This window comes from Corythoichthys intestinalis, chromosome 5 (genome assembly GCF_030265065.1).
Source record: "Corythoichthys intestinalis isolate RoL2023-P3 chromosome 5, ASM3026506v1, whole genome shotgun sequence".
Classification (NCBI taxonomy): Eukaryota; Metazoa; Chordata; class Actinopteri; order Syngnathiformes; family Syngnathidae; genus Corythoichthys; species Corythoichthys intestinalis.
In genome coordinates, this window is record NC_080399.1 from 61,702,016 (window position 1) to 61,715,840 (window position 13,825).

General features: G+C 41.5%; 1 protein-coding gene across 2 annotated transcripts in view; it reads right to left on the reverse strand.

Moving 5' to 3' along the window:
* Nucleotides 1-1,550: 1,550 nt before the first annotated feature.
* The window catches only part of pdf (peptide deformylase, mitochondrial), a 34,817-nt gene continuing 22,542 nt past the window's right edge, over nt 1,551-13,825 (reverse strand). Inside the window, exons 2-4 of one of the 2 annotated variants that reach the window (XM_057836446.1) lie at nt 3,578-3,645; nt 3,028-3,477; nt 1,551-2,964 (exon numbers count right to left, since the gene is read on the reverse strand). In XM_057836446.1, coding sequence (XP_057692429.1) covers nt 2,807-2,964; nt 3,028-3,477; nt 3,578-3,596 — 627 coding nt within the window. In that variant the 5' untranslated portion in view covers nt 3,597-3,645 and the 3' untranslated portion in view covers nt 1,551-2,806. Of the gene's footprint in view, nt 2,965-3,027; nt 3,646-13,825 lie in introns of both variants that reach the window. The other variant, XM_057836444.1, reaches the window with a different exon arrangement.

A 13,825-nucleotide genomic window follows, 5' to 3' on the forward strand; every position in this document is an offset into this window, starting at 1 on the left:
TTCAAACATAAAGATATGAAATTTAATTTTTTGTCAAGAATCAACAAGTGGGACACAATCGTGAAGTGGAACAACATTTATTGGATAATTTAAACTTTTTTAACAAATAAAAAACTGAAAAGTGGGGCCTGCAATATTATTCGGCCCCTTTACTTTCAGTGCAGCAAACTCACTCCAGAAGTTCAGTAAGGATCTCTCAATGATCCAATGTTGTCCTAAATGACCGATGATGATAAATAGAATCCACCTGTGTGTAATCAAGTCTCCGTATAAATGCACCTGCTCTGTGATAGTCTCAGGGTTCTGTTTCAAGTGCAGAGAGCATTATGAAAACCAAGGAACACACCAGGCAGGTCCGAGATACTGTTGTGGAGAAGTTTAAAGCCGGATTTGGATACAAAAAGATTTCCCAAGCTTTAAACATCTCAAGGAGCACTGTGCAAGCCATCATATTGAAATGGAAGGAGCATCAGACAACTGCAAATCTACCAAGACCCGGCCGTCCTTCCAAACTTTCTTCTCAAACAAGGAGAAAACTGATCAGAGATGCAGCCAAGAGGCCCATGATCACTCTGGATGAACTGCAGAGATTTACAACTGAGGTGGGAGAGTCTGTCAATAGGACAACAATCAGTCGTACACTGCATAAATTTGGCCTTTATGGAAGAGTGGCAAGAAAGCCATTTCTCAAAGATATCCATAAAAAGTCTCGTTTAAAGTTTGCCACAAGCCACCTGGGAGACATACCAAACATGTGGAAGAAGGTGCTCTGGTCAGATGAAACCAAAATTGAACTTTTTGGCCACAATGCAAAACGATATGTTTGGCGTAAAAGCAACACAGCTCATCACCCTGAACACACCATCCCCACTGTCAAACATGGTGGTGGCAGCATCATGGTTTGGGCCTGCTTTTCTTCAGCAGGGACAGGGAAGATGGTTAAAATTGACGGGAAGATGGATGCAGCCAAATACAGGAACATTCTGGAAGAAAACCTGCTGGTATCTGCACAAGACCTGAGACTGGGACGGAGATTTATCTTCCAACAGGACAATGATCCAAAACATAAAGCCAAATCTACAATGGAATAGTTAAAAAATAAACGTATCCAGGTGTTAGAATGGCCAAGTCAAAGTCCAGACCTGAATCCAATCGAGATTCTGTGGAAAGAGCTGAAGACTGCTGTTCACAAACACTCTCCATCCAACCTCACTGAGCTCGAGCTGTTTTGCAAGGAAGAATGGGCAAGAATGTCAGTCTCTCGATGCGCAAAACTGATAGAAACATACCCCAAGCGACTTGCAGCTGTAATTGGAGCAAAAGGTGGCGCTACAAAGTATTAACGCAAGGGGGCCGAATAATATTGCACGCCCCACTTTTCAGTTTTTTATTTGTTAAAAAAGTTTAAATTATCCAATAAATTTTGTTCCACTTCACGATTGTGTCCCACTTGTTGATTCTTGACAAAAAATTAAAAAATTTTTATCTTTATGTTTGAAGCCTGAAATGTGGCGAAAGGTTGCAAGGGGGCCGAATACTTTTGCAAGGCACTGTACATCTGACGATAGCACAACATGTTAGTAGTTAGTGTAGACGTTCAATGTATTTCTTGTTGTTGTTTGCGTTTTTCTTCTGTTTCTTCTGTTCCCACGTAACCCCTTCCTGTTCGCTGTTTTGTCATAATAAACCAAGTATGTGAATGATCACAATGGGAGTATGTCATACTCTCAATGTGAAATATTAAAACTGTTCAGACCAACCGGGCACTAAGACTTCCATTTTCCATGTCAAACAGCTGAACAGGACAGGTTTAAGAAAAAAAAAAAAAAAAAAAAAATTCGAAGGAGACGTCGCCACCATGGGGATGGGGGTCAGCAATCGACCCTGCCCAGGCACAGTTCACAATATTTCAGGTCCCATCGTGTGCGTTCCAGCTCCACCTCCCTGATGCGGTGGGCGAGACGGTCAGGGACTTAATCTAGACGGGTTTATGTCCCTCGCTTATTGGCAATTCCTCATTGGTGGAAAATAGTTGCAATCCCCAGTCCCTATCACAAGCGGGGTTCAGAGAGTTACCTGTGCCAGGAACTGGAGCACACGCAACTCAACCAGAAAGATGGTGAACTATGCCTGGGCAGGGCGAAGCCTGGTGGAGGCCCGCAGTGGTCCTGAAGTGCAAATCGGTCTTCCGACCTGCATATAGATAAGCGGCATGGAAAATGAATGTATGAATAAAAATGCTGTGAGTATGGGAGTAGTCAGAGAGGTCTAGTACTAATATTTGTCAACCTTAGCCAGTACCTATTCACATTTCTGGATTTAAGGTGCCACAAAAAAAGAGAACTTTAACATACCATCTACTAAACCCTGTACTGACGTGACAACACACGTAACGCACATGTAGATGGAGCGGTTTTAAGATCAGGTGACTTTATTTTATTCTAAAGTGATGACAATAGTGGCATTTTATATTTAAGAGTGTTGAGTAAGGGTGTGACGATAATCCCAAAAGGTTATCAGCAGGTTTCTGCCAAGAATCCATATATCACCTTAAAAAGGTCACTGTCTTTCTGTTAATTTTAGGGCATTTATCGGTCACTTCATGTTGAGTTTTGTTCACTACCTATTCATTTGGGGAGATCCCTGGGCCATTTCCTGCTCTGTAACCATAAATGAACAGGAAGTGGCCCATAAATGTCCCCAAATCAACAGCGGGTGACCCAGAAATGTCCCAAATTCAAGAAGAAGTGAAAAAAAATCTACAGTATCGAGATCAACAAACACAGAAAAACACTTGGTCTCCTTTCTATTCATTGTATGCCTGCCAGTTGATATTGATGAAAGTCTTGCTGTCCATACGGTCAATGTAAAGAACCCCATCCAAGTGGTCCATCTCGTGCTGGAGAATCCTAGCTGGCCAACCGCTGCAGTGCCAGGTTATATCTTCTCCTTTTTCATTCAGACCTTAGTGGGAAATAGAATAGTTTTCTCAGTTTTAGCAAATGATTCAAATGTAAACTGGCGTACCTGATACTTCCACAGAAAGGTAACGTGGAACTGTGGCACAAAAGCCACAGATGCTCTCACAGGCTTCAGGAAAGCGCACCACCTGCCAATCCAGCACCCTCAGGTGGGGGTTGACAAATATTCTCAATGGCTGGACGGAGAGTCCACGAACCTTCCTGGACAGCGGCGAACTCTCATCCAACATTTTTTGAGGATACTCCAGGGCCAAGATTCTTAGTGGCACCCCGATTTGAGGAGCACTAATTCCAACACAGTCACACTTATGCATAACTTTGACTAGTGTCTTTATAACTTTTTGTATCTCAGGTCCTTTAATAACTGCAGGGTCAACTACTTCAGCTCTCGTTCGCAGCACTGGTTCTCCTACCTGACACACGTGATTATACGGAGGACGGGGTGGGGCTATAATCTTCTGTTTAATGTACTGAAAGTAGGAACGCACCTTGATGTCTGTGGAGTAAGAGTTTGCAAAAGTTACACATGAATTTGGTAACGTGTGTAAAAAATGAAAGTAAAAACATCCGCAAAGTCTCAAACCCATTTGAGACACCTGGATGGCTGAAGAACATTGGGCCATTGAGGGGCAAGAGCTGGGTAATCAGGAAAAGATGCACCAGTCTGCAAGAATAAGATATAGAGGAATTGATTTAGAAAAATTCGGCAGATTCGTGATTCATCACTGAACCGTTACGACTTGCATCCAGTTATATACAGCTTTTCTTTAGGCCCTCATAATCTTGTTGTTGTTTTGATTACGTCAGCGGTGTCAAATGTCTAGCCCACAAGGGGATTCAATCCCAACCACGGGGTCATTCATACAGTACATAAAGAATCACATATTTTTATTTTGATACCAGCGTTGTGAAACCGAAAAGGTTCGGTTTTGGTCTATGAGTGAGTGTGTGAACTTCTCTCTGGGAGTGAAAAAGCTCTTTTTTGTTTCTGCCGTCAGCAAGAAACTTCCGCCAGCCCTTTTCTGTACAGAGACGTCCGTGTGGTTAAAATAACAGCGGTGCGGAAAGTTCGGAAGGCGGATGACTGGTGGTTACCGAAAAGACATAATTTGGCAGCACAGTGTTGAACTTGCGCTGAAGGAAGTGAGCGTGCTCCTGAAGCGTTTATCCTTGAAGAATAGATTTACTAGACAGGGGGGATATACGTAGGGGTGTAACGGTACACAAAAATCTCAGTTTGGTACGTACCTCGGTTTTGAGGTCACGGTTAGGTACATTTTCGGTACAGTAAGAAAACAAAATGCAAAATATAAATGTGCAAGTTGTTTATTACACACTTTTATGTTTCAACAATAGGAAAATTAGCCTATACAAAGCTAGAATTCTGCTCAAAAATAGAAAATACAATATTCTGAAATGTAGATATTTTGAAAACCAAAATAAAAATAAATAACATTGGCTAAGACTTTTTCTTTTTCTTTAACAGTTGCAACACTGATCAGTTTCAAGTTTCTCATTGTAACTTTATGACCACAGCCTCGAAAAGTAAGGGTTAGGTAAGGGCTGTCAAACGATTAACATTTTTAATTGAGTTAATCACAGCTTAAAAATTAATCGTAATTAATTGCAATTCAAACCATCTCCAAGATATGCCATATTTTTCTGTAAATTATTTTTGGATTGGAAAGATAAGATGACACAAGACGGATATATACATTCAACATACTGTACATAAGTACTGTATTTGTTGATTATAACAATAAATCCACAAGATGGCATTAACATTCTTTCTGTTGAAGATATTTTCTTTTTCTCTGGGAAAACCAACACTCAACAGAACCTTAGAACAGTAACAAAAACAGTATTATTTATTTATAATGTGTACAAAGTGTGTGTAGTGTACACATGCCGTATTTTTTGGACTATAAGTCGCGGTTATTTTTCATATTTTGGCTGGGGGTGCGACTTATACTCAGGAGCGACTTATGTGTGGAATTATTAACACATTATGATATAATTTCACATGTTATTTTGGTGTTTTGAAGTGACACTGATGGTTTTGTAAAGTTGTTAGCATGTTCTTATGCTCTGGTTATCTGAATATCTCTTTATAGCTATGGCCACGTTCACGTTCTGCCTTTGGCAGTGTATGTTCGTTTGTATTATTGACTTTTTTATCTTGAAATGGATGCATTTAGTTTGTGGCGCTTTTACGCCCACGTGAGGGCGCACTCGCACTTGTTTACGTGAAGAAGAGTGCTCACACGCCAGAAGAAGACGGACAGCTACGTAGCTCTGAGTGAGTGGGCGAGTTAGCGAGAGAGAATAGACGGCTGCGAACCTACTTTCATTGTTTATGCTTTTAAATCATCTCTACAGAGGCAACGTCTGCGTGTATCATCTTTTCTGTTGTTGTTGTGTGTTTTCCACCCGCGATCGGACACTTAGAGCCAGTTGTGCGGTTGTTTGAACGATGTGCTAATGATAGGGAACGCATGCTAACCTGTTACTTATTACTAATAGTACCTAATTATCATTTATTTACGTTGATGCGAACCTGTTTTCTATCGAGGACCAAATTGATTCAGCAAATTATACGGACGTCCAGCATTGTCTTTTGGGAGTTCGCTGTATAGCCAGGACCGAGCCATAGCGTAGGACAGTATATTCACATTTCGTTGTTCATGCACTGTACACTGTACATTTATTTAGCATGTTGTTCTCTATTGTATTTTTATATTAAATTGCCTTTCAAGATGACATGTCTGTTCTATGTGTTGGATTTTATCAAGTAAATTTCCCCCCAAAATTCGACTTATACTCCGGTGCGACTTGTATGTTTTTTTTCTCTTCGTTGGGCATTTTCTGGCTGGATCGACTTATACTCAGGAGCGACTTGTAGTCCGAAAAATACGGTAAATGTGGCCCTCTTCCCTACTCATCCTCTAGCCCAGGGGTCCCCAACCTTTTTTGCACCACGGACCGGTGTTATTTGGGTCTTTTTTTTCACAGACTGACGTTCTGACAAATTTTCCAACCCATCAAAAATTGCAACGATGCGGTTCTGCGCATGCGCGTAACGTTAAACATAGCCGCAAAATGCGCAAATGCAGCGATTCCAAAGTAAACACTAAAAACTTTCTTGAAAGAAAGGAATATTAACTTACGTTTGCTCATGGAAGGACTTGTAGAAAAGTTCTCAGATTCATCCTGCCATGTAAGCTGCACACAACAGCTGCACACCGCGCTCACCATTAACGACTTCGCCTTGTCGTTAAACATTAATTAAGAAGCCCGCTTCACAAAGATACGATGTTGGAAATTGTAGCAGGGTTTTCAATGCTCTTGGCGCGATGTCAGGATATTCCAGAATGACTTTAATCCAGAACCTCGGTAGATCTCTCTGTTTGTTCACAAACGGGTCACGAATCCACTCCTTCGCAGTTCGTGGGTCATTGAGGTTGTAGGCTCGTCAGGTGCCCTTTTCGCCGATATCGTTTCGCCGTAAAAATATCTCCAAAGACGTCTGTTTTCCAGTTATCTTCGCTCGTGTGGGGGCTAATTATTTCCGGGAACAAATGTGCTGCGCCCGCGGCCTAGTAATACATTATTATCGAGGACAAGCGCACATAGATATATTATATACACAAACAAGATGTACTGCTAGCAGTCCAATCAATGGACTTCTATGACAACATTGTAATCTATCCCGTAGTATTGTATCTAGAAGAGACAGAGATATTGGTGTGTTAAACAGGGGCACAGGGTTAATTCGGCCAGAATGCGGTCGTTATTAAATTATTATTTCTGTGCGGCCCAGTAGCAAATGCGCCATGGACCGGTACTGGTCCGCGGCCCGGCAAATGGGGACCCCTGCTCTAGCCAGTCGCTGAGGCAAACCAACTTATTCACATTTTCTGAGAGTTATTCTTTTTTTAATTTGAATTCCCCACCCAGAGGGCCAACCTGCTTTTCTTTTCTTTCTGTTCCCACGCTGCTCACTGCACTTCTGAGTGGTGCGACGGCCTAGGCCCTTTAATTGTTATCTTTTTTGAGACTGTCAGTCAGCTGATCATCGCGTCCGCCAGCTGGCTGCCTCCCCTTCCAACGTGACGTACTCTGACGCCGGATGGGCATACGACATCGCCGCCGCTGATGGGCCACCCGAGGAAGGGTGCCAACTTCAGAAACTAGCCGCTGTCTGTCATGTATCCATTGTCCAGCCGTTTGTTTGCATTTGTGACAGTAACGACACTTGCTTTACGGCAGCTAAGCCTATACATGGTAGTACTATTAGGCCGTTGTTTGAGCTCGCATCCCCACGTGTGTGTTGGATTGTGCCTGAGTCTTGTTAACCAAATAAAGGCCGCGTTAACAAAAGTCATCTGACCGCTCGTCATTTTACAGTCAACACTCAGAGTTCACATTTGACAGCATACGTTCCGCGCACCTCCTCGCCAGCTGTTTACTCGCCATTCATTCACATGTGCATTTGATCGCTATTTTGTTACTAGTGTTGCACCGATACCATTTTTTGGCCCCGATACCGATACCTGGCTGTGCAGTATCGGCCGATACCGATACCATACCGATACCACCCCGTTTATATATATTTTTTTTTTTCTTAATTTTTTTTTTCCCCAAAGAGCTACATAATTGGATGTGAAATCATTGCTATCAAGGCTTTGTCAGGCTGTTGCTTACCTTTGCAAAATAGGAAAAAGTACACTAAACCCTAGTAGACAATAGTTGAATAAACCTTTGGCTCTCAAAGGCCAAAATAGTGCTAAATTTGTGAAATTAATAAAACATGTATAATACTAGCCCAACAGTAAGAAAGTAAAAATAAATTCATAATAATAAACTCTGAATGAACTGAATAAACTTTTTTAAACCTCTCAAAGTCCAAACAGTGCAACTTTCATGAAATTATTGTCACATTCTGCTGCTGGTTAGATTGTGTTTTGTTGCTGGGCTGGTAGTGGGGGCGTTCCTGACATCGCACTTGAATCCAATGCAGGCTCATCAACGCAGCATTTAAGCAGGGGTGATCTCAGAGAAGGCTGCCGAGATATTTGCCTTGCTGATCGCTATTTGACATCTGGCACAATAATCTCGCTACATTTGCTTGTTACGCCCCTGCATTGGGTTTTTCTGTTAGTGTGCTGCTCTCGTTTGTAACCGCTGCCTATCGTCTTAGTTAACCTTCTAGTTAACCTTCGAGTTTGTCCGTCGACCTGCTGTCACGGACTCCTTTTGTTATTTCTACTATCCCGCGATCGCGGGTTATTTTTTGTTTGCAATCATTAAACCCTTTTATGTATCCCCCGCTTGTTGTCTGCTTCGAGGTTCAACCTTGTTTCCGCATTTGCGGATGCTAACAATTATAAGTAATAATAATTGACCACAGCATCCCGTCTCTCCTTTTTTTCGGGAGGTGGGAGTCCCTTATTTCTATTTCTGAAAGGTGGCAACCCTACTTTGGAAACACTTCCCAAATTACTGCGGCATTTCTTTCAATAAAAGGCAATAAAAGTAAAGTAGACGAAGTGAACTGACCAGAGATTGTTGCTCCGGTCCAGCGGCCTTCTTCCTCTGGATAGCAGTCCTGCTCTTGCAGGCTCAAACTCGTTGTGTTCGTTCACGTTTCGTCTTCAAATGTTTTATCAAGTTCGAGGTATTGAAACTGGCCGATTTAACTCCACATCTCCAAACTTTCAGGCCGCAAATCTTGCATGCAGCCATTGATTTTAATCGACGGGATTTCTATTTGGAAATATTTCCCGACCGCCGCCATATTTCCTGGTTTGTTTTTCGTCCATATGAAAAAGCCCCCTTTTGATTGGTCAGGAGTGGCTATTGGCCCGCTCTCATTGGTCTGGAGCAGGCCAATAGCGATAGCTGATTGGTGTTCACGTGTCATCACACAACACAGAGACAGAGTGTAGTGAGCGCCAGGAGGAGAAAAAGGCTGTGGTCAAATGTTATAATAATGGACCGGTAAATGGTATCGGCGCCGTCTTTGTTGGTACTCGCTGATACCGATACCACCATTTCGGGCCGGATCGGCGCCCCCTGCCGATACTAGTATTGGTATCGGTGCATCTTTATTTGTTACACTCCCGCTTTTTCAATGAGGTATTTTGTGTTCATTCGTTATTGGATCGTTTTTGTTCACCACTGTAAATAAGAGCACCGCAGCAGTAGAGGTAAACCGCCGTTTTCGTTCAACCCGTTTTGTTTATAGAAGCCAGGATTGTGGCTGTCTTTTTTTCAATTTCCTTTTTACGATCAGGGTTTACTTAGCGGGTGGGGTTTAAGTGTAGTTTCATTTTGTTTGTTGTTTTGGCCTGGGCTTACGCTGAAGCCAGCTCCTTCCGCATTTTGTATATTTTGTTCATTGCGAGTTCGACTTATGTGAATAAATTTGTGTCCACTTGCAACTTGTGTATGTGGCTCGTTTTATGTTATCCCCTTAGCGAGCTGTCCGTGGGGCGTATTTAACGGTGGGATTATGGGATGCATGAGCGGGCATTCCGCGCTTGCGTTATATGCGTCAAATATTTTAATGTGATTAATTCAAAAAATTAATTACCGCCCGTAAACGCGCTAAATTTGACAGCACTTTACATTATGTCAGAAACTCGTTCGGTACGCCACCGTTCCGAACCGAGCACCCCGAACCGAAACGGCTCAATACAAATACATGTACCGTTACACCCTTATATGTACTTTAAATGTGAAATCTACCAGTTGCCGTGATTTCAAGATGAAAGGGGAAATGAATGTAAATTTAAAATTCACTCCGGTTGTGGTTTATGTAGTGGACTGGATCCAGTTTGGTAATTAAAAATGTAATCATAACCATATGCCGCACTTCATCAAATTGGTGTGCATGGCTGTCACCCCAGAAGGAAGCCTCTTCTGAAGATGGTAAACAAGAAAGCCCGCAAACAGTTTGCTGAAGACGTGTCAACAAAGCACATGGATTACTGGAACCATGTCCTATGGGGGTGACAGCCATGCACACCAATTTAATGTATGGTCTGAGCACTAACAGACTGACCCCCCCCTCTTCAATCTCTGCAGCAATGCTGACAGCACTCCTGTTATGAGTCACATGACATTTTGGAGGGAAAATGACAAGCAGTACTCAATTTAGACATTTAGGGATGTACGTAATTTCTAAGGGGTGTACTCACTTTTGTTGCCAGGGGTGATATATTAATGGCTATATTTTGAGTTATTTTGAGGGGAAAATAAATAAACTCTATTATATAAGCTGCACACAAACTACTTTTCATTGTGTCAAAGTGTCATTTTGTCAGTGTTTTTCCATGAAAAGATATACTTAATTATCTGCAGAAATGCGAGGGGTGTACTCACTTTTGTGATACACTGTATACATAAAATTCACAAGTTATAGAGATGCTTCATGAAGACTGATGTAATTTTGACCATGTCGGTAAATTTGTTTTTTTAAAGAAGCATTTTTTTTCTTTTCAGCCTGCTATGACTATGTGTTGTTCGGCTATACTCATTCCCCTTTAAGAAAGTACAGCCAGTGTGCCAATTTGTGAAAGTCACGTGGCTATCAGAAAATCAAACAAACAGAAGCACGTTGTAACCGGTAAGTTAATGCTACAAGTGAACGCGATGGAGTCGGATAATAGTGAAATGGCTCCTGACAGCCAGGCCACAGGCGTTTCGAGTATAGTATTAGTCGACGCTCATAGTGAAATGTCCGTGCCAAGAAAGAACTCGACGTCAGTTGTCTGGAAGGATTTTGGTTTCGAGAACCCTGGAGCACATCAGTTTGAAGGTCCATTCCAGACAACAAGTTGGAGCTTCGCACCCAGGTGCTGGATACAGCCTATTTCTCGGACGACCACACAGGTGAAATAATCGCTCACGTCCTGAAACAAATGCTCTCTGCGCGGGACATGAAGAAGAACCTTGTCGCCATCACCACCGACAGTGGCTCTAACGTTGCCAAAGCGACTCAACTCAACAAGTGGATGCGAAAGCAGTGCTTTCTGCCCGGACTGCACCTAGCAATCAGTATGTCGCGTTATTTTGTATCTATGTGCGTGTGGCTTCTCTGATAGCTTTACAAAGGATCAGTGCAGCATTCATCATAAAGTATAATCCAACAGTGTAGCCTATAATATGCCCATTTAATGGTCACAGCTATTTTTCTACATGTGCTTGCTTTATTCTGTGTCTTTACTGCCATCATAAAATCTTAAATGTTTTATTGGCATAAGAGTTACAGCCATAGAAATATTTACAGTGTTGTACATAGTTCAAGTCATACGCCATTTTAAGTCAAGTCAGCCATTTAAAATGTTTATACTTGAATGCTTATTGCTGACAAGATATTTTTATATACTTAATGTTTACATTGAATGTACAGTTGTTAAATGTTAAATTGAAAGCTGGTAAATAAATCAACGAGAAACAGTTTGTATTTCATGCATTTATTCAGATTTCCAAATTATATAACAGTCCGCTTTGGCGAATTTATGCTCATCGAGGTAAATCCGCTCAATTTACCGTGATAAGTATTTAAGGCCATATCTCCCAGCCTTACCGTGTGTGCACGTTCTATACACGTAAAAATTTTTTTTCTTCTTATACATCCACTTAATGCACACTGAAAAATATCGTTTTGCGACAGTCTTCCCACATTGATTAATTTATTTAATTCACACAGGCTGCTTTCACATGATTTTTGGAACTCTGAGGCTCCTGTTGGTCATCATGACAGTAGCAACGGATTTCTTTCACGGGCATTCTCAATCATCCGCATTGACTGTATATCATGGTACGTATTAAGGTACGATACGATGCACCTCATTATATCAGGCTCATGAAACGGGATGTCACGATACAAGGTCAAAAAATGTTTTTAAAAAAATACTACGTCATTACAACCTATTTATTTTTGTTTCAGTTGCACACAGGGAATCACCGACCATATCAAGCCTAACACAAATAGATCCAATCATCCAACCCTTGGTTAGGTATTCTCAGCCTTACTTCAGGGTTTCTACAGGTATCTGCAAATATTCCATACTTTTCAATGCCACTTTAAAGTGATTTAATGCCCATGCAAAAAACTAACACGTAGGCCTGTCGCGATAAAATTTTTTAGTGTGCGATAATTTATCTAATGAATTATTGTCATATGCGATATTATTGCGCTCCCCATTTTTTTTTTTAAACCCATTTACAATAACACAGTGAGAATACAGTGTATATTAATAGATCAAGTACACCCATTTATACGCGATAAGAAATCACAACTAAAAACAATAGACCATGCCTCTTAAGTAAAAGACAACAATATTAATACCGCACAGAAACACAGAATAAATAGAATGTGTTTTCAAGGGAAAAAAAAATAAATAAAATTTTTTAAATACAATTATAGTTAATAACTTGAGCACTTAGGCAAATGAAAACTTTCCCCCTCATAGCTTCTGCAATGGTGTTCAATAGGGATGCAACTATACAGTTAAGTCTCGGTTCGGTACGATTTTCGAAACGGGGGACACGATTTTCGATCTGATTCAATACATTTAATGCTCTGAAAAAAATAACAGCTGTATTTTTTTCTTTCGGTTTTTTTTTTTTTTTTTGCAAATGAGCAAAAAATAAATTGCCATCATATAAACATGCATTTTAGTGCATAATATTTATGTGCTTACTTCTTACTGATCTGAAGAAATTTAGTATAAAAGTGCTGAGAACAATCTTTACTGTTTGTAAAGTGAGGCGGGGCACACTGTTGATTGCTACAGCTCTCTTAGCAGCTAGGTTTACTACATGAGCAAGACCTCCTATTTGTGGTCACAATCCATCTGTGTCACGTACTGAATTAACAATATTTGCAGCATTATCAATAGTCACTGGTATGGATTGATTTGGCCTCCTTAACTTCCATTCAGTCATGGCGGTTTATAATTCATCAATGTAGTATATAGACTACATGTCCCATAATCACTCTGGGCTCATGTAGCCAATGGCATGGGACGTAGCACATCTAGTTTGCTATTTCATGATATCTAGTATGTGCGCGCATTAAAAAAGTTAGCAAACGCCACAGAAGTCAAGTCTGCTCATTACTGCACAACACCAGCATATGACAATCGACTTTCATAAACAGGGCGAGTTTGAAGCAAAGCGCTCTTAATTTGCCACTCAAATATCCGGTGTTGTGCCTGACGGGAGCGCCCACACATCAACAACACCGGCACGCCGGAGATGGTCCGCAGTCAATCCGGAGCACTGACGCGGCCGTTATACGTTGAACAATAGGTTATAATGGGAACGATTGGCTCCGGCGCTATTTTTTGCTGGACCTGGAACGAAGATGTATTTTGCGCAGTTGGTAACAAGGAATCCGAACTTTTAACAGTATGTCTGCCGCACGCGCGCACACACGTGAACGCGAGGCGATAAATCGCAGCTGAAAAATTACCGCCTTCATTTTTATTTATTGTGCGATAAATGGAATTACTGCATATTGCGACAGGCTTACTAACACGTCATCATCTTTACGCAGAGACAGTCTCCCGCTGTGGAAAAAGACACGCTCACTGACGAAGCTAGAATTCACAGGTAGGCTTTGGCAAGCGGGCAAGTTAGGAGTAAGCACGTGTAATAACTTTCCACCACTCAAATGGACTTTTCTTGATTAGGATAGTGTCTGGTTGTGTAACTCATGTGATGGGGTGCTGCTCTACCATCCCCCCACCCCCACACTCCTCGGTGTCCTCTCTCAGGCTTGCATGTTTTGAAACACATGGCAAGATTTGCTTTCTTATATTGGTTGCTTT